General features: G+C 54.3%; 1 protein-coding gene across 1 annotated transcript in view; it reads left to right on the top strand.

Moving 5' to 3' along the window:
• The window catches only part of Hspg2 (heparan sulfate proteoglycan 2), a 102,355-nt gene that overhangs the window by 69,077 nt on the left and 13,448 nt on the right, over window positions 1–19,830 (top strand). The window contains 33 exon segments of the mRNA XM_013348417.2: window positions 1,773–1,873; window positions 1,960–2,140; window positions 2,667–2,792; window positions 2,902–3,054; window positions 3,133–3,275; window positions 3,594–3,729; window positions 3,811–3,965; window positions 4,227–4,377; window positions 5,060–5,205; window positions 5,295–5,430; window positions 6,045–6,196; window positions 6,334–6,469; window positions 6,566–6,717; window positions 7,373–7,508; window positions 7,697–7,848; window positions 8,212–8,350; window positions 8,435–8,586; window positions 9,042–9,177; window positions 9,297–9,448; window positions 10,043–10,181; window positions 11,101–11,252; window positions 11,429–11,573; window positions 12,619–12,764; window positions 13,061–13,202; window positions 13,690–13,841; window positions 14,190–14,331; window positions 14,450–14,590; window positions 15,340–15,474; window positions 15,603–15,784; window positions 16,342–16,537; window positions 16,735–16,914; window positions 17,158–17,418; window positions 18,799–19,003. Coding sequence (XP_013203871.1) covers window positions 1,773–1,873; window positions 1,960–2,140; window positions 2,667–2,792; window positions 2,902–3,054; window positions 3,133–3,275; window positions 3,594–3,729; window positions 3,811–3,965; window positions 4,227–4,377; window positions 5,060–5,205; window positions 5,295–5,430; window positions 6,045–6,196; window positions 6,334–6,469; window positions 6,566–6,717; window positions 7,373–7,508; window positions 7,697–7,848; window positions 8,212–8,350; window positions 8,435–8,586; window positions 9,042–9,177; window positions 9,297–9,448; window positions 10,043–10,181; window positions 11,101–11,252; window positions 11,429–11,573; window positions 12,619–12,764; window positions 13,061–13,202; window positions 13,690–13,841; window positions 14,190–14,331; window positions 14,450–14,590; window positions 15,340–15,474; window positions 15,603–15,784; window positions 16,342–16,537; window positions 16,735–16,914; window positions 17,158–17,418; window positions 18,799–19,003 — 5,053 coding nt within the window.

Raw genomic sequence — 19,830 nt, 5'->3', positions numbered from 1 at the left:
GCATCCACTAAGTTCCAAGGCCAACCTGTCAAGCTGGAGAGGAAGGGCAGAAAGTGCCAGAAGAGAAGCCAGGGAGATTGGAGGAAGTAGGGGAGAGGTGATGTGAGCTAAAGCAAAGGCTTCTGGGAGAGCCGCTCATCCAGCACCACTAAAGGAAGTATGGGATGGGCAGGGAAATGTCAGGAAGGCTGGACCCGGACATGACAGACGGACAGAGGTGGAAACTCAACTGGAGTAGACACAAGGAACATGTGGAAGCACAGCAGGGTGTGGTGGGATCTACCTTCAGTACCCATGCTCAGGAGGCTGAGGCAGGGGGATCTCTAGATGGAGACCAACCTGGACTATGTAGAAAGACCCTGTCGAGAAAAAAGGAAAAAGTCATCAGGTGCTGGTGGCGCACACCTTTAACCCCAGCACTTGGGAGGCAGAGGCAAATGGATCTCTGAGTTCAAGGCTAACCTGGTCTACAGAGTGAGTTCCAGGACAGCCAGGGCTACACAGTGAAACCCTGTCTCGAAAACCCAAAAAAAGAAAACGTCTTAGCTCTGAAGAGAAGTCAAGTAAGCAATGAGGCAGTACATGGAACTAAAGGGGACGTTTCAGATGCGGAAATTTTTAGAACACATTTATCTTGTGAAGCAGTGACAGGAGACAGGAATGGCTGAGGCACAGGAGGAAGGAAGGGCCCAGTGTTCTGAAATGCAGAGTGGGATGGGGGCATAGAGAATCACGGTCCCGTCCTTCAGGGACCAGGGAGGAGTAAGGAAGGGTTTCCCACTGGGGGTGGGAAAGGTAGACATACACCTGACTGGTAGCTTCAGCTTTCTGAACAAGTGTAAGTTGAAGCTATGGGCTGTAAGGTGGAAAGATGGGTAGGGAGGGTGAGGGAGATGGGAGGAGGTGAGAAGTAGCTGTCTGGAAGCAGATGGAGAAGCTGCTTGCAGTGAAGTGTTAGGAGCACATCTGTGCCCTGGGATGATGAACTGGGACCAGTGCATTCCCGCTGGGCCACATGCTGGCTGCTCAGTGCCAGCAGGGAGAGACATGGGTTGGGGGGGGGGGCAGTCCAGGGTTGCACCAGGAGGTGGAATGGCAACCCAGCTATACTAGGAAAGAAGACATGCCCAGAGGAGTGGGCTGAGGGTGTGGCGTAGCAGGTAGAGGACTTGCCAGCCATGCACAAAGCCTTGCATTTGAACCACACAAAAACTAGGTGTCGGGACTGGAGATTTGGCTCAGCGGTTAAGAGCCTACATTGCTCTTTCAGTGTAGGTGGCTTACAATCACTGTAATTCCAGCTTCAAGAGGATCCAGTACCCACTTCTGACCTCTGCAGGCATCTATACATATCATACTATATAACAATAGTATATATATAATAGTTATGTATAATATGTAATTTTAAAAATATATATTTTATTACATAAAAACTAGGTGTGTAGTACAAACCAGTAATCCCAGCACTTGGGAGGTTGAGGCAGTAGGATCAAGAGTTTAAGGTCTTTCTTAGCTACATAAGGAGTTTGAAGCCAGCCTGCAGTACATGAGACTCCATCTTAAAAGAGAGTAAGCTTACTCGAGAGACAGAAGCAGGAAGATCTCTGAGTCTGAGGCCATGCTGGTCTAAGTAGTGAGTTCCAGGCCAGCCAGTGATCCAGAATAAGACCTGTCTCATAGAAGAGATGGGAACAGCAGGCCTAAGAGGAAGTAACACAGAAACGGAACACAGAACAGGGGTGTGGAGCTCACTGCAGACTTCCCACTCACAGAGGCTCCCAGCAAGCCCATCACAGTGACAGTGGAGGAGCAACGGAGCCAAAGTGTGCGGCCTGGAGCTGATGTCACCTTCATCTGCACAGCCAAGAGCAAAGTGAGCAGAGAGGGAGCGGTGGGGGAAGTCTGTCCCATGGGGTTCCTGAGCCCACGCATGTCCCTCACCCTGATGCTGCCCTGCAGTCTCCAGCCTACACCCTGGTGTGGACCCGCCTACACAATGGGAAGCTGCCCTCTCGTGCTATGGACTTCAACGGCATCCTGACCATCCGCAACGTACAGCCAAGTGATGCAGGCACCTATGTGTGTACTGGCTCCAACATGTTCGCCATGGACCAGGGCACAGCCACGCTGCATGTTCAAGGTATGCCTTGTTGTGATCTGAGTCTGGCCCCAGGGATCCCCCTACATGCTCTAGGCTCTGAAGAAGCAGGAGACAGAAAGACAAATTGTATCTCAGGCCTCCTAAAGTGTATGTCGGGGGAAATGTAATTGAGGCAACCCTAGTGAAAGAGCAGAAACAGGACACTTGTGCATGGTGACAGATGCCAGGGGTAAGAGGGATTGGAGGGATTGGAGAGCACAGAATGAGGGGAAGATGTAATCCCAGCAGTTGGAGGTTGAGGCAGGAGCATTGTAAAGCCAAGGTGTCTGGGCGGCATTGTGAACCCTCTTCTGAAACAGAGGAACGAAAGCGCTATGGGCAGGCCTCAGATAAGGAAGCAACAAGGCCCATGAAGTTTTCAAAGCCCCCTCTGGCTACCGGGTGGACAAACAGCTATGCAGGACTAGGGTGGAAGCCAAGACTGACAAGGGGCTATAGCTGTGAGCTGGAGAGCAGTCCCTACCCTGATCTTACCTCATCCTTGCTCGCTACGCTTGCTTTTTAGTCTCAGGCACCTCAACTGCACCTGTGGTCTCCATACATCCGCCACAGCTCACTGTGCAGCCTGGACAAATGGCTGAGTTCCGCTGCAGCGCCACAGGGAACCCCACACCCACTCTGGAATGGTCAGGTGAGGTCATGATGGGAGTGACCCTCAGACCCTGGCTGTCCTGAGTGAGGAGGACAAGGGCAGCAGTCAGAGCAGTCCCAGGGTGTGCTGACCCATGTCTCCACACCAGGAGGTCCTGGTGGCCAGCTTCCTCAGAAGGCTCAGATCCATGGTGGCATCCTGCGTCTGCCAGCAATCGAGCCCTCAGATCAGGGCCAGTACCTGTGCCGCGCCCTCAGCAGCGCTGGGCAGCATGTAGCCAGGGCCATGCTTCAGGTGCACGGTGAGAGGGCAGGGCTTGAGGTGGGCTTGGGGCTAAAGGAGACTCAGAGAGGAATCCTCACAGGGCTTCTGTCTGCAGGAGGCAGTGGACCCAGGGTCCAGGTGAGCCCCGAGAGGACCCAGGTGCACGAGGGCCGCACGGTCAGGCTATACTGCAGGGCAGCTGGAGTCCCCAGTGCCAGCATCACCTGGAGGAAGGAGGGAGGCAGCCTGCCTCCACAGGTGAGTCAGCCAACCATCCCAGGTCAGTGGGATCAACAGTCTCAACGCTCAACCACCTGTCCGTCCATGTTCTTTCTCTCCTCAGGCTCCCTCTGTTTCCTAATTAGGTCCCGTACCCCGGTCACCCTTGCATCCCACTCACCCTTTTACTGCCTGATTCCGTGGTCCCCAATTCCATGTGCCTCTATTCCCATAGTTCCCAATTCCATAGTTCTTGAAATTTCCACTGGGCCTTGATCTTGGTTTAGGACCTGCTCCTTCCGAGTCTGTCCTGGCAGGCCCCCTCCCAAGTACCTGAGCACTCTCTCCATGTGGTAGGCCCGGTCAGAGAACACAGACATCCCCACGCTGATCATCCCAGCCATTACACCTGCTGACGCTGGCTTCTACCTCTGTGTGGCCACCAGCCCCACCGGCACCGCTCAGGCCCGCATCCAGGTGGTCGTCCTCTCAGGTATGGCACCTCCAGGGCTGACATGATGGGTCAGGTGAGCTGAGGCTCCCTTGAGGCCTGCTGATCCCTCTGTGACCACAGCCTCAGGTGCCAGCTCCGTGCCAGTCAGGATTGAGTCCTCATCACCGTCTGTGACTGAAGGACAGACTCTTGACCTCAACTGTGCTGTGATGGGATTGACCTATACCCAGGTCACATGGTACAAGCGAGGGGGCAGCCTGCCTCCCCATGCCCAGGTAGGAGGCTTTCTAGCCTGGGGCTGGGACCAGGGTACAGAGGCTGTGGATAGCCCTGGATGGGGGGGAGGGGTGGATTTGGTGCTTCAGCTGCCAAGCTCTCCTGTGCTGTAGGACCAAGACAGTTCCCTCCCCGCTGGCTCCCAGCCTGGTGTGAATGGCTTGGAGTAGAGCTCGTGTATCTGAACTACTGAGGCCCAGACAGAGTGGTAGGCACAGCTCCAGCCCCATCCTCATTTACCTCTGCCCCACCTTGCCCAGGTCCACGGCTCCAGGCTGCGGCTCCCCCAGGTCTCACCAGCAGACTCTGGAGAATATGTGTGTCGAGTAGAGAGTGACTTGGGACCCAAGGAGGCTTCCATTGTTGTCTCTGTCCTTCACGGCGTTCATTCAGGCCCCAGCTACACCCCAGGTGAGGTGCCAGCGGGATTGAGAGGGCCAAAGCCATAAGCTCTCCCAGGGCCAAGGAAGGGTGCTGTGATTTCTCGGGGTAGCCATCAGGATGCAGAGGTGTCTCTTACCCTCTGTTGCCTGCTCCGGAAGCCACAAGTCTTGGGGGTAGATACTGAACCAGCTTGCCTCAAGCTCCAGAAGATGGTACCTTGTACAAACAGCAGTATGGGCTTCCACACTGAACTGGGAGTTAGGCTGACCTGGGTTCAAATCTGCCCCCTTTTCAACCTTGAGCTGGTTCTCTAACCTCTGGCAACCCCATTTTCCTGCTCTGGGCAGACCATGCCATTTGTAGGCTAACTGCTGGGCATGGGTGTGATTTTACGACCTGTCAGGTCAGGGTGCCTAACTTGATGGGAACTGTGACGCCAGTAGGGTATGCTTAGGTGACGCAGGGCCAGTGAGGCATGTCGGGAAACTATGGTAGGTTTCTGAGAAGGGAGCATCATCGTCACTGCATCCTCTTGCCTGGCCTGAGAGATAAAGTTCTTGGATCCCTACGACTTGTCACCTCTAGGTCACAAGGGTAGATGAGGCGAGAACCCTGGAGCTGGAGGTGGGAAAGAAAGCATGTTCAACACTCTGCTCAGGGTGCCAGTAAGGTACAAGGCTGGGCCTCTAACTACCCTCTCTGTGCCCAGCCACTGGCGGCACCCCACCCATCCGCATTGAGTCCTCATCCTCCCATGTGGCCGAGGGGCAAACCTTGGATCTAAACTGTGTGGTGCCTGGGCAGGCACAGGTGACGTGGCGGAAACGCGGAGGCAGCCTTCCCGCCCGGCACCAGGTAAAGCCACCCCAGGGCCAGCCTGCTAGAGAGGGCGGGTGGGGACACTTTGGGCCCTCCCTAACTCTCAATCCACTCCATCCACACAGACCCACGGTCCCCTGCTGAGACTACACCAGGTGTCCCCTGCCGATTCAGGCGAGTACGTGTGCCACGTGGTCCTCGGCTCTGAGCATAAAGAGACCTCCGTTCTGGTCACCATCGAACCTTCCGAGGCCATCCCTGGTGAGTGGCTCCCAGGGATACAGAAGCCTGCCAGGGAGTAATGTCCCTTCGATGACTCCTGCTGCTGCCTGGGGATAGTAGTAGGCCACCCAGGCTCTGGCTTTAGGCAGACTGCTTTGTGTGAGCGACCCAGATTGCCTATCCTGCTGTTCCTGGCCATGTCATTCCTTGGTTTTTACTCCTGCCTCCTTTTCTCCACCCTAGCCTTACTGCCTGCCTGTCTTTTGTTTTTTGTTTTTTTTTTTTTTGGGAGAGGGTTTCCCTGTGTAATAGCACTGGCTGTCCGTCCTGGAACTCGCTCTGTAGACCAGGCTGGCCTCAAACTCACAGAGATCCATGTGCCTCTGCCTCCCGAGTGCTGGGATTAAAGGCCTGCACCTCTACATCTGGCCCTTGCCTGTCTTATTTACTTGCTTTGTCTCTCTTCCCTCTTCCCATGAGATCCTCCTTCTGGGATCTCCAACAGAGTTACTGAACGGAGGGCTTCAAGCCAGGGCTGTCAAATTTCTGCAATGGGGGGCCTGACCTCAGATTACAAGGCTGCGCCAGCTCTAGGAGGGAATCTCAGACCTGTCTCTTGGGAAGTATCTATTACCTTTCCCTTGTCTCTACAGCCCCTGGACCTGTCCTGCCTGTCAGAATTGAGTCTTCATCCTCCACAGTAGCTGAGGGTCAGACGCTGGATCTCAACTGCGTGGTGGCAGGACAAGCCCATGCACAGGTCACATGGTACAAGCGTGGGGGCAGCCTGCCCGCCCGACACCAGGTACTCACTCCTAGAATGTGGAAGGGTCCATGAGTGGTAAGCTGTATAGGGGTCACAGCCTGGCAGCCAATTCGGGGCTCCTGCCGGGCTCTGGAAGGCCCAGGCCCCCTTATACCTCTCTCATCATGGCTGTGCAGGTCCGTGGCTCCCGCCTATACATCTTCCAGGCCTCTCCAGTAGATGCTGGAGAATATGTTTGCCGGGCAGGCAATGGGCAGGAGGCCACCATCACAGTCAAGGTCACAGGCAACCAAGGGGCCAACTTTGCCTACCGTGAGTAGCCCACTTGACTGGGCTAGGACGTGGCGGGAGGGGAGGCTGGGGTGTCTTTAGAGAATCTGTTTTGTTTGACTATGACTTTTCCTCCAGCTCCGGGTAGCACACCACCTATTCGCATTGAGCCCTCTTCCTCTCACGTGGCTGAGGGGCAAACCCTGGATCTAAACTGTGTGGTGCAGGGACAGGCCCATGCCCAAGTCACATGGCACAAGCGAGGTGGTAGCCTGCCCGCCCGGCACCAGGTAGAGGACAGGGGGCAAAGGAGGCAAAGAAGAATGGGGGTTCTGGGTGGAGAAAACTGGGGGCATGGGCCCCATCACTCAGGTGTGTCCTGCTGTGGCTAGACCGAAAGCCTAGGCTGGGGCACCCTAGGTATGAGTTGTATCTACCACCCAGGCTTGTGACCTTAGGCAAGTTGCTCAACCTCTCCGTGCTGGAGGTTCAGGGTCTACAAGGAGATAGATAGTCGTGCCTGCTTTCAGAGTTATCTTGGAACCAAGTTCAGTTGTGTGTTTGCAGAGAAGTCAGCTTGCGAAAGTACTGAGCCATAATTGCAGCTAATCAGCATACGTGCTGGAGTCTGCAAGCTCTTGACTCCACTGAACATGTCATGCACTGTGTTTTGTGTCCCCGGGGGGATGAATGTTCACAGTCATCAGACACCCACTACAGGGGGTCTTGACTAGGATTGGCGAGTATGTGCTTAGCATTGACACAGGGTGGGAAGAAGCGTGCCTGTTCTCCAGGGCTTCTCCCAGCGACCTCCACTCCTTGCACAAGACCGAACTGACCCAGAGCTGAGGGCCAAGCCTTGGGGCTCACAGAGGGCGGCAGGTTGGAGGTGTTGTGTTAGGGTCCTGAGGGTATTCCCCCCTGATGCCACCCTCTCTTGGGCAGACCCATGGCTCACTGCTGCGGCTGCACCGGGTGTCTCCTGTCGACTCAGGAGAATATGTGTGCCAAGTGGAGGGAGGGCCCGTGCCTCTGGAGAGCTCCGTCCTGGTCACCATTGAGCCTGCAGGCTCTGTGCCTGGTAAGTAGCCATGCTGGGAGGGAATGGGAAGCAGACAGACTGGATACCACACAAGGAAGCTCCCACCGCAGCCATGGCAGACCCCAGAGGCAACACTGCCTACCGTGCCCCCATGAGTCCAGTGGGCCCCTGTCCCAGCCACACACCTCTCGTCTGCTGGAGGCTGACACTCTGCCCTCTGTTGCTAGCACTTGGGGTCACCCCTCCAGTCCGAATCGAGTCATCTTCCTCCCATGTGGCAGAAGGGCAGAGCTTGGATCTGAACTGCCTTGTTGCTGGACAGGCTCATCCCCAGATCTCCTGGCACAAGCGTGGGGGCAGCCTCCCTGCCCAGCATCAGGTAGGAGGTGGGAAGCTAAGGAAGGGCCCAGAGATCCCTGGTAGCTAGGAAGTAAAGAGCACAGGCTGTGAATTCAAGCATTTGCAGTTCCCATACGCTGGCCACTCACCTGCTGGGCAGCCTTGGGCCTATTGTTTGACTTCTCTGATTCTTCAGGTCACCTGCCAAATGGACTTCCTGTCAGCCAGTGCTGGCTGAGTTTCTGCAAGCTTGCGTGTGCAATCACATGGCAGTCTTGAGATTTAACCAGTCTGTACAATCCCTAGCTAGCTAGGCTGGGAGGGAGCCAGGCAAGGGAACTAGGCTGGTGGATGGCCGCCATGCTGGTCTCTGAATCTGGTGCCTCCATCCCGTTGCTCTCAGGTACATGGCTCAAGGCTGAGACTGCTCCGGGTGACCCCGGCTGACTCCGGGGAGTACGTGTGCCGTGTGGTCAGTGGCTCCAGCACCCAGGAAGCTTCTGTCCTTGTCAGCATTCAGCAGCAGCTCAGCCCCTACCACTGTGAGTGTCTTAGTGATTGCAGGGACTAACAGGGGTTGCCAGGGGCCCGGCTGCACCCTCAGCCTGCATTCTGTCTCATCCCAGCCCAGAGCGTGGTGCACCCTGTTCGCATCGAGTCCTCGTCACCTTCGCTGGCCAATGGGCATACTCTAGAACTGAACTGCTTGGTGACTAGCCATGCCCCCCATACCATCACCTGGTATAAGCGTGGAGGCAGCTTACCCAGCCGGCATCAGGTAGGAAGGCCAGAGTGAAGTCTAGCCCCTAATCCTTCGCTCATTCAGTCACTCAACAAACATTGAGCTTCCCTGCTGAATAGACTCGGACTGGCGCTGGCCAGTAGATCGATCCCGCTGGCCCTGGTTCGAGCTCCTCTGAAGCCACTGCTTGTGCCTGGCGCTGCATACAGCTGGTGGTCTAAAGGGAAGCTGACATACTAAATGACAGCAGGGTGTGACAGGTGGCACCCACTGTCGGAAGGCCTTTGGAGGGGTGAAGTATAGGGACAGCACAAAGACTAGCGGCTTCTTCCACAGGACCCAGAGGGGTCATACCAGCAGCCTCAAGAAGGCCCTGAGGCTGCTGCAGAGTGTACCCAAGCCAGGTCAGGGAGGGGACTTCCAGCACCCGATGGCTGTGGGGTCTATGGTACTTAGGTTCCACCTCCACCCACTGCCATGTGTTCTTCCAGATCGTGGGCTCCCGCCTCCGCATCCCTCAAGTGACCCCAGCGGACTCTGGAGAGTATGTGTGTCATGTCAGCAATGGCGTTGGCTCCCAGGAGACCTCACTCATCGTAACCATCGAGAGCAGAGGTCCCTCCCAGGGTGAGAATGTGACGTGATGGACAAGGGCTGGGCGAGGGAGTGTTGGGGAGACAGAGGTCCCCCCAGTATTGTCACTGTTATCTGAGTACATTCCCTTGCCTCCCCCACTCTGTCCCCAGTGCCCAGTGTCTCCCCACCCATGAGGATTGAGACCTCATCCCCCACAGTGGTGGAAGGACAGACCGTGGATCTGAACTGTGTGGTGGTTGGGCAGCCCCAGGCCACCATCACATGGTACAAGCGTGGGGGCAGCCTGCCTTCCAGACACCAGGTTCGGAGAGGACCTGAGGCAATGGGGTGGCAGGGGCTCCCTCCAACCATCTGTACTTTGGGTAGAGGAAATGCAGCCTCAGCAGACTAGGGATATATATAGCTCAGCAGGTAGAGCACTGGCGTTGCTTGAGGTCTCCTCCCTAACCCTGCATACAACCAGAAATTGTGCTGTGTTCTCAGGAGGTGAAGGTAGAAGTATTACAAGTTCAAAGTTATCCTCAGCTGTATAGTAACTTCCAAGGCCACTGTGGTCTGTGTGAGGACCTGAGTTCAAGTCCCAGCACTCACATAACAAGCCATGTATGGTCCGGTGCCTGCTTGCAATTCTAACATGGAGGTGGGCAGAGACCGCTGGCAGAACACTCCACTTTCACAGAGAGACCCTGCCTCAAAGGAACAAAGTGGACAGTGATGGTGGAGAACACCTGATGCCCTCCACACGCATGTACAGGCATGTGTATCAGCCGGCACATACACATACACAACACTAAATGAGACAGCCTCAGCAGGCCTGGGAAGGGAAGCTGGAGTCAGCGGGGGGCCCTGTGGCTGCTGACCCCAGCTCGCTCTGTCTTATCCCCACTCGTCCCAGGCCCATGGCTCTCGGCTACGGCTACACCGGATGTCAGTGGCTGACTCCGGCGAGTATGTGTGCCGAGCCAACAACAACATTGATGCCCAGGAGACCTCCATCGTGATCTCCGTCTCCCCCAGCAACAACAGCCCCTCTGGTGAGTCTGACTCCTGACTCAGGAAAGGGACCGGGAAAAACAGTTCCCTAGGAAGAGGAGTCTGGAGTGGAAGCCTACAGACCCAGGGGGAGGTGAGGGCAAAGGTTGACAAAGGCTCTCTGTGTTCAAATCCTGCTGTGTCGCTCCGGGACTGAGGAACTTACCCTTGGCTCATAGTCTCAGTTTCCTTGTCAGCGAAAGATGTGCGGGGGGGCACGCCTTTAATTCTAACACTTGGAGGCAGAGCAGACAGATCTCTGAGTTCAATGCCAGCCTGATCTACAGAGCGAGTTCCAGGACAGCGAGGGCTGCACAGAGAAACCCTGTCTCGGGGGGAAAACAAAACAAAACTGGATGTGATGCTGAGAGCCTGTTGTCCTGTTGTGGGGGTGGGGCAGGGGCAGGAGCCCTCATTGGCCAGCTGTCCAAGAGACCCTGTCTCAAAATGACAAGATTCGGCACTCAAGAGACAAGAAGCAGGAAGATCTTTGAGTTGGAGGCCAGCCTGGGCTACAGAGTGAAACCCTGTCTCCAAAATAAATAAGTAAATGAATAAAATCAAGATTGATGGCTCTGAGTAACAGCACCTAGGGTTGACCTCTGATTGCCACACAAACACACACGCGTGCGCGCACACACACACGTATACAAACACACAAAATTTCATATTATATCAAGCATGGTGACTCATACCTATAAATAAAAACTAAAGCCCACATAAGAGGACATTTCTATCATCCCAGGATTTGGAATTGAGAGGGTTAAGTAGTCAAGGAGGCGGGCCCTTAGAGCAATGTCTGGCTCCCTATTAGTGATGCCAAGGGATCATTGAGACAACTACGGGCTACCGTTTTCCTGTTCTGTGGCTCCTAAACCCACTTGAGAATCTGACTTAAGCCCACCTGTTCTCTGTCCTCAGCCCCAGCCGGTGCAGCACCCATCAGAATCGAGTCCTCCTCTTCACACGTGGCCGAAGGACAGACCCTGGATCTGAACTGTGTGGTCCCTGGACAGGCCCACGCCCAGGTCACATGGCACAAGCGAGGGGGCAGCCTCCCCGCTCGTCATCAGGTATAAACTGGAAAAGAAATGAAAGAGATGCTGGCTGGGAGTCCTGGTTTGCTTTGCCCAGATAGGAGGCATGACCTCACACTCCTGGATTGGAGGCTGCACCCTGGCTCCCAACCTTCCAGGCCTCCTGGTCGACATCTTACCCCTGCTCCTCTGTTTGCCCCGCCCTTGACCAGACCCACGGCTCAAGGCTGCGGCTGCACCAGGTGTCTCCAGCTGACTCCGGCGAGTATGTGTGCAGAGTCCTGAGCAGCTCTGGCCCTCTGGAGGCTTCGGTCCTGGTCTCCATTACAGCATCTACCTCTAACAGCCATGTCCCTGGTGAGGATCCCAGGATGGGCCTGGAAAGAGAGACGAGGGAGGGAGAACAGCAGCTGAGTTGGGCAAAAGAAAGGTTCTGTGAGACCTGGAGTCCCAGACTTCTGCCTCCTGTCTCTTGCCCTCCTTCGTTGTCCCACACCAGAGGGCCGGGTCATACGATGTGGGTCCTTTCTCTCTCACGGGCTTGAGAACTTTCAAGTGTGATATCAGTGCACTTGGGTTCCAATGTCCCCATCTGGAGAGATCTAGAAATGTCACACGAAGAACTTTGCCTCTTCACATTGCTGTCCTCGATGAAGAATAGTGGGTCTTTACCCTCTACTATCTCCATGTCTAGGGCATCTAGTCAGTTCCCAAAGCCTGGACATGCCCTGCCGGGTGTTAGAAGTCATTTGAGATGTATCTTAGTGAGCGTATCCACTAGTTGTGGTTGTATACCAACAACTGTGGCACCTTAGACCTGTTGTGGTTCGTGGTAGTTATTACTAGAGTGAGGCTAGGAACTTAAATGTTTTACAAGTGATTCAATTAAAGGAAAACACAGGAACCGACAGTGGGGGGGGAGGGGATGGGACCCAGGCATGATGGAAACTGATCAGATGGGATGTGAGTTGCCTAGATACCAATCCTCATGATCTTCATGGTAACCGCATTTCATCCTGTTAGCCCTGAGGAGGGATGATTGTTCTCCGTTTTACAGTTGGGGAAATGGAGGCACAGACGTAGCTTCTCAAAGATCACACACTAAGTGGCCATGCTAGGAGCTTAGCTCTTGCTGTCTGGCCCCAAGGTCTGAGCTCTTAGCTACCACCTATTGGAGATTGGGAAATATCGATGACTCTGTGGAGGAGCCTGGCACAGAGACTCTGGGGGTGGGGCTAGGAGAAAGAGGGACCCCATCCTCAGGGAGTCCTACCCTCCAAGTCTGAGGGGCCCGGAAAGGGAAAAAAGCCAACCCTCCCTTCAAATCCAGTCTGCACAGTAGGGCACCCCGGGAGAGGCTGAACCGCCTTAGCCACTGACCACTAGCTGTGCCCTGGCCCAGGTGGAGTCCCGCCCATCCGCATCGAGACCTCTTCCTCCCGAGTGGCTGAGGGGCAGACCCTGGATCTAAACTGTGTGGTTCCTGGGCAGGCCCACGCCCAGGTCACATGGCACAAACGTGGAGGCAGTCTGCCCGCTGGGCACCAGGTACAGAGCCTGGAGACAACAGCATGTGCCCCTCTTCCTCAGCCCCAACTCTCATTTCCTCAGCCAATCCCTGAAGGGAGGGTGGCCCTAGCCATCAGCCAGCATTTGCAAACAGATTGGGCACAACAGGGTCACCACCAGTACCCAGCACCTTGAGATAAGAGAGGACACCACTTCCTCAACACCCTACTTCCTAAACTCTACCGTCTATGGCATAAGAGGCAGAGTTGAATGTGGCCCAAAGTGGGGCACCTGGAGGCTTCCCAGCCCTTCCCCGCCCTCTCCCCTCTATGCAGGTCCATGGCCACATACTGAGGCTGAACCGTGTATCCCCAGCTGACTCTGGGGAGTACTCATGCCAGGTGACTGGCAGCTCAGGTACCCTGGAGGCTTCTGTCCTGGTCACCATCGAGGCCTCTAACCCCAGCCCCATCCCTGGTGAGTGACATGGAGCGGTGGGTGCGGTTGGGGGTGGCACTCTCCTGGCCTTGTTTTGTCACATAGAGCTTTTATTTTGGTAGGTTTTGTGATTGTTATTGTTTTTTGGGGGTGGGGGGATGGGAGTGGGACAAGGTCTCACTTTGTAGCCCAGACTCTCCTCAAAAACATGGTATTCCTCTCTGTCTCAAATTTTGAAATTACAGACAATTGTCATCGTGGCATTGTTCTTGGGGCATTGGCTTTCCTATGGCTGGGGATCAAGCCCACCCAGAGCAAAGCTCCTATAATCTGTTCCTGTGTCATTAATCTTTTAGACACCCTCAATCATTGGGAACCCAGTTCTCAGCAAGACCCCTCAGACCCAGGGGAGGGAGACCTCCTTGGTTGATATGGCTTATCCATATCACCTTGAAGAAGATCACCACAGTTAGGTCCTTGCCCTCACCCCAGGAGCCTTGACTGTTCCCCATCTCTGTTCCTGCAGCCCCAGGACTGGCCCAACCTGTCTATATAGAGTCCTCCTCCTCCCACGTGGCTGAAGGACAAACTCTGGATCTGAACTGTGTGGTTCCAGGGCAAGCCCATGCCCAGGTCACATGGCACAAACGAGGGGGCAGCCTGCCTGCACGACACCAGGTATTCGGTCAGGTTGGGGAGAAGCCCAGGGTTAGCAAGGTCTCCTCCTGTAGTTTCCTCTGCACCTTAGCCTCATGCAGACTCCAGCATCCATGGGATCATGGGAAAGAGGTACCCACTGGGGAAGAGTGCCCCAGAGCAAGAGACCATTGGCTGAAAGGCTTTCCTCCTAGCATTGCTTCATAGCTTGCATCTGAATCCTTTTCCCTCTCAGTAAAGGGAAGGGATCGGACTTCCATGCTGGAAGCTCCTTTAGCCCATGGCTGCAGGGCTAGCTCCTAAGCCTCACTTGGAAACTTACCTCATCTCCAGAACCCTTGATGGCTTCCTTCTCTTCCTCTTCTGCAGACTCATGGCTCCCTGCTGAGACTCCACCATATCTCCCCTGCTGATTCTGGCGAGTACGTGTGCCAAGTGGCTGGTAGCTCCCGCCCTGAGCATGAAGCTTCCTTCACAATCACAGTCCCGCCCAGTGCAGGGTCTTCCTATCGTGAGTATGGAGAATGCCCGGAGTAGGGAAAGGGGACGGTGCCCAGGCAGGACCTGGTACCTGAGTGGAGCCTGCCCACCCAACTAAGCCTAGAATCTGACCCTCGGACTCCATCCAGGCCTCAGGAGTCCCGTCATCTCCATTGAGCCGCCCAGCATGACAGTGCAGCAGGGCCAAGATGCCAGTTTCAAGTGCCTCATTCACGACGGAGCAACACCCATCAACCTGGAGTGGAAGACCCGGAACCAGGAGCTGGAGGGTGAGTGGCTAGCTGCCTGAGCTAGAGGCAGCAGGGAGGGCCATCCCGTGTGAAAGTCAGGGTGGAAAGCTGGGCCCATACCGTGTTCTCGAGTGGCTCTGAGTGAGGCTTGAACCCGTTTGTGTGGTGATGGAGCGTGACCCCGGAGACTCCAAGGGCTCCCACTTACAGCCATCTGTGACTTCAAATCCTCTGCCCAGATATCAAGGATCCCTCCCTGGCCTTCCCTTCCTTTGTGTTGATATGATAAAATACCCTGATGAAAGCAACTTCGGGGGGAAATAGGGGGTATTTCGGGCCACAGCTTGTTCCGTCAAGGCAGGGAAGTCGAAGCAGCTGGTCACAGCACATCCACAGTCAGGAAGTAGGGAGGGATGAATGAAGGCACTATTTAGCACTACTTATTATTTTGGTTTTTTGAGACAGGGTTTCTCCGTGTAATGGCCCTAGCTGTCTTGGAACTAGCTCTGTAAACCAGGCTGGCTTTGAACTCACAAATACCTGCCTGCCTCTGCCTCCTAAGTACAGGAATTAAAGGCGTGCGCACTACCCCCTGGCCTTCACTCTCTCTTTTTATACAGTCCAGAATTCCCTGCCCCGGGAGTAACTTTCTCCACAGTTAGCATATAACTTCCCATACCAGTTAGTCTGTCAAGATAATCCCTCCCAAGCCCGTCACCTAGGAGGTTCTATATCTGTCAAGTGATAGCTAACACTAGCTATCACCCTTTCCCAATGCAACCCCGCAGATAATGTGCACATCAGCCCCAATGGCTCCATCATTACCATCGTGGGCACCCGGCCCAGCAACCATGGAGCTTATCGCTGTGTGGCTTCCAATGCATATGGTGTGGCCCAGAGTGTCGTCAATCTTAGTGTGCAAGGTGAGAGACACCAACCCATGGCTCTTCCCCTTTTGCCAGTCCAGCTTTTACAGGTTTAAAACCTGCCCCACCACTGCCTACTGTGACTCTCATATAACCCAAAGCTCTGAATGTCATTCCTTCCTCAGGGTCTCCTACAGTGTCTGTGCTCCCCGAGGGCCCTGTGCATGTGAAAATGGGTAAAGACATCACCCTGGAGTGCATCAGTGCTGGGGAGCCCCGCTCTTCCCCCCGTTGGACCCGACTCGGCACCCCTGTCAAACTGGAGCCGCGGATGTTTGGGCTCATGAATAGCCATGCGATGCTGAAGGTGAGGTTGGGCCTGCTCCACGTCTGGGACTGAGGTCCTTTCTAGGAGCTGACTGAAGCAGGTGCTTAGATGGGGCATAAGTAGGTGGACAGAGAAGAAGAGTTTGATGGGTAGATGGGAAGATGGGAGAAGAGAGAAGGAAAGGAAGAAGGAATGGCTCAGAAGCCTGGGTGGATGGGTAGTTGGATGATGGGTAGGTTGGTAGCTAAGCAACGGGGGCGGGGGGGTCTCATGGGAAGTCATGAAGGTGAGCCTTCCAGCAGCCCACAGAGGAGCTAAAGATGAAGGAAGGCATCTGGGGATATAGCTCAGCTGTTTGTCTATCATGCACCAAATCCTGACTTTGATTCCCAGAACCACGTAAGCAAATCATGGTGACATGTGCCTGTACTTGAAGCATCAGGATGTGGAGGCAAGAGGGTCAGGAGGTCAAGATTGCCATCAAACATAGAGTTTGAGGCTAGCCTGGGCTACGTAAGACCCTAGCTCAGAAAACAAAAACAATAATCAAAATGCAAAGGAAGGAATCAATATCAATGTTCTCTGCTTTCTTCTAGATTTCATCAGCTAAGCCATCAGATGCAGGCACCTATGTGTGTCTAGCCCAGAATGCGCTGGGCACAGCACAGAAGCAGGTGGAGGTGATCGTGGACACCGGCACTGTGGCCCCAGGTGCCCCCCAGGTCCAAGTTGAAGAAGCTGAGCTGACCCTGGAGGCTGGACACACGGCCACTCTACATTGCTCAGCCACAGGTGTAGTGAAGACCCACAGAAAGGCCGAGCTGGACAGCCCTGGGGTTTTGAATTCTCCCATGATGATGCCACACCCAGGAAGCATCCACTTAGCCAGTCCCATGGAGGGATAGGTCGCTTAGAACCTTTTCCTATCACCCCACACTTGATTGGTCCCTGGAACAACCTAGTGACCAATGCCATCTTCAACCTCATAGGCAACCCCCCGCCCACCATCCACTGGTCCAAGCTGCGCTCCCCACTGCCCTGGCAGCACCGGGTAGAAGGCAACACTCTGGTCATTCCCCGGGTGGCCCAGCAGGACTCGGGCCAGTACATCTGTAATGCCACCAACACTGCTGGGCATGCTGAAGCCACTGTTGTCCTGCACGTGGAGAGTAAGTCCTCCATACTCTCTCCTGACTTCTGTCTGTGGTGCACGGTGCTCTTTGTTCTGTTCCCCTACCAAGCTCTTCTTTGGGCAGAATCCCTATCTATCTAGAGGACTCCAAAGCCTGCTCTGGCAGCCACCCATGTCTCCTCTTGGGCCCTACGGGCTTGACTGCACTATGTGGATCCAGCTACCGGCTGTGATCCTGAGCTCTGCTCTATTCCACCTGATCTCTCTGTGTGTCCCTCAGGTCCTCCGTATGCCACCATAATTCCAGAGCATACCTCGGTGCAGCCAGGGAAGCTGGTTCAGCTGCAGTGCCTGGCTCACGGCACACACCCACTCACCTTCCAGTGGAGCCGTGTGGACGGCATCCTCCCTGAAAGGGCTGTTGCCAGAAATGAGCTTCTACGCTTGGAGCCCATGGGCCCTGCAGACTCTGGTCGCTACCGCTGCCAGGTCTCCAACAAGGTGGGCTCGGCTGAGGCCTTTGCCCAAGTTCTGGTCCAAGGTAAGCAACTGGAGTGTCAGTGGGAAGCCAGGGATCAGCTTTCCTGTGGGCCTTTTCTTGACCGGCATGTCCACTTGGGACACAAAGGCCTCCAGCTGTTACCCATCTTCAGTGTCCTGCTCTGAGACCTAAGGTAGCCTCCTTGTCCAGGAAGACCTTCCCCCCAATACTGTTCTCAGCTCCCTAGCTTTCAGGTCACTTTCTACCCTGCTTTGTACTTGCTAGGAAATGACCTCACGGGCCAGACAGGAAGGACACTCAGAGTAAGACCTGTTCCCTATTGTCCCAGCAGCCCTGAGCCTGTCCACTGCAGGCTCAGGAAAGTAAACATTTGACTGAAAGAGCAGCGAATAAGTGACAGGGCCATCTCTTTGTTTTTTTGTTTTGTTTTGTTGCTTTTGTTTTTCGAGACAGGATTTCTCTGTGGTTTTGGAGCCTGTCCTGGAACTAGCTCTTGTAGACCAGGCTGGTCTCGAACTCACAGAGATTCACCTGCCTCTGCCTCCCTAGTGCTGGGATTAAAGGCGTGCGCCACCACCGCCCAGCAACAGGGCCATCTCTTACAGTCCCAGGACCCCAGCATGACTATGAGGACTCTAACATCCCTGTGGGCTGCTACAGAGCCACCCAAGTCTTTGGACACAAAAGTCCAGAAGCAGCAGACAGCCTAACTTACTGGTCAAGAGTCTGGACTGTGACCTCAGAGATAACTTTAGCTATGTTATCTCATGTTGAACCTCAGTGTTTCTCATATGTAAAGAGAAAAAAAAGTGTATCCCTCCTGGCCATTCATGTCCTAGGCCACCTTCCACATCCAAGGGCGCAGCCCCACACTGGCTCTTATGTCATCAAATGATTGACTGTGAGAACAAGAACAAGCAAGAATGAATCTATATTGAAAGGATTTTGTTGTCTGGCTAGAGAGGCCATCTGAGAACGTCCCTTGAATGTTGAGATGAGGGTATCCTGGTACCCAAGCGTTTTAGGGATATGACACATACATGTATAGAAAAGAACCTTAGGTGTCCTGCGTGATGGTGTGGACCTTAGTCCAAGCTCATCAAGATACCCAGCTGAGGGAGCCCTGGAACCTAAGAGCTCAGTACTATTCTGGACATCAGATGAGAGACCTCATCTCAAAACCCTATATGGAAAACCTCATGCACTTAGGCTGGGGGGTATGGCTCATGCTTGTGTAACATGCACCGAGTCCTGGGTTCAATCCCCAGCACCACATAACTAGATGTGGTGACCTGTGCTTGTAATCCCAGCATTCAGGCAGGAAAACACAAAGTTCAGAGTTCAAGGTCATCCTATGCTACATGAGACCCTGTTGTAATCAATCAATCGTCAGTCAGTCACCCTCACATGTCTCCACAGGTCCTTCTGGCGATCTCCCTGGCACTTCCATCCCGGTAGGATCCGTACACACTGTACAAGTCACTCCTCAGCTAGAGACCAAGAACATCGGGGCCAGCGTTGAGTTCCACTGTGCTGTGCCCAATGAGCGGGGCACCCACCTTCGATGGCTCAAGGAGGGAGGTCAGCTGCCTCCTGGACACAGTGTACAGGATGGAGTCCTCCGGTGAGCGGTGCTGGGTGTGGACTGGACTCAGGTACCTCCCAGCCTAAGGCTCAGTGGGGCTGAGTCACTTTACCTGCCTATGGGGCCCACCACAGAGCAATGTCCTTGAGCGAGCTGCTTGTCCTCTCTGAGCCTTAGCTCTTACAATGGTCAGTGAGTAAGAAAATTGAAGTACTGTTCTCTCTAAAATGCTTAGTGCTTTCTTAGCACCTGGAAGGCCATCTGCTAACAGTGGGCTGAGTTCCTTCTATTCTGGTTTAGTTTGTTTTTTGGTATTATTTGGTTTTGATATTTTGGTATTTCTGAGACCAGGTCTCACTCTGTAGTTCAGATTGGCCTGAAACTCACTATGTAGATCAGATTGGCCTCCTCCTGCCTCTGCCTCTCAAGTACTGGAATTACAGATGGGAGCCGCTGTGCCCAACCCTGAGTTTATTAAAAACCCCTACTGTTATTTGAAGGCAAGAAAATGGGGCCAGAGATGTGCAGCCCAGTCACTGTGAGACCTCAGTGTGACAGAGAGCTTAGAGCGAAAATCTGTGTCTGAGGTGGGTGTGGTAGCCAAGCTTCGTGGCACAGACTTGTAATAGGGAGGCTGGAGGGGCTACAGGGTGAGTTAGGGCACCCTAGACAACTTAGTTGAGAGCATGGCCCCAAATAAAGTGGAAATCAAATGAGGATGTAGCTCATTGGCAGAGCACTGGCCTGGCATGTGTGAGGCCTCAAGTTCAATCCCTAATACCACAGATAGGTAGACAGATGATGGATTGATGGATGATAGATAGATAGATAGATAGATAGATAGATAGATAGATAGATAGATAGAT

Source organism: Microtus ochrogaster, chromosome 10 (assembly GCF_000317375.1).
Source record: "Microtus ochrogaster isolate Prairie Vole_2 chromosome 10, MicOch1.0, whole genome shotgun sequence".
Classification (NCBI taxonomy): Eukaryota; Metazoa; Chordata; class Mammalia; order Rodentia; family Cricetidae; genus Microtus; species Microtus ochrogaster.
The sequence above is the reverse complement of the archived record's forward strand: the minus strand, read 5'-3'. Positions and strand labels throughout refer to the sequence as shown.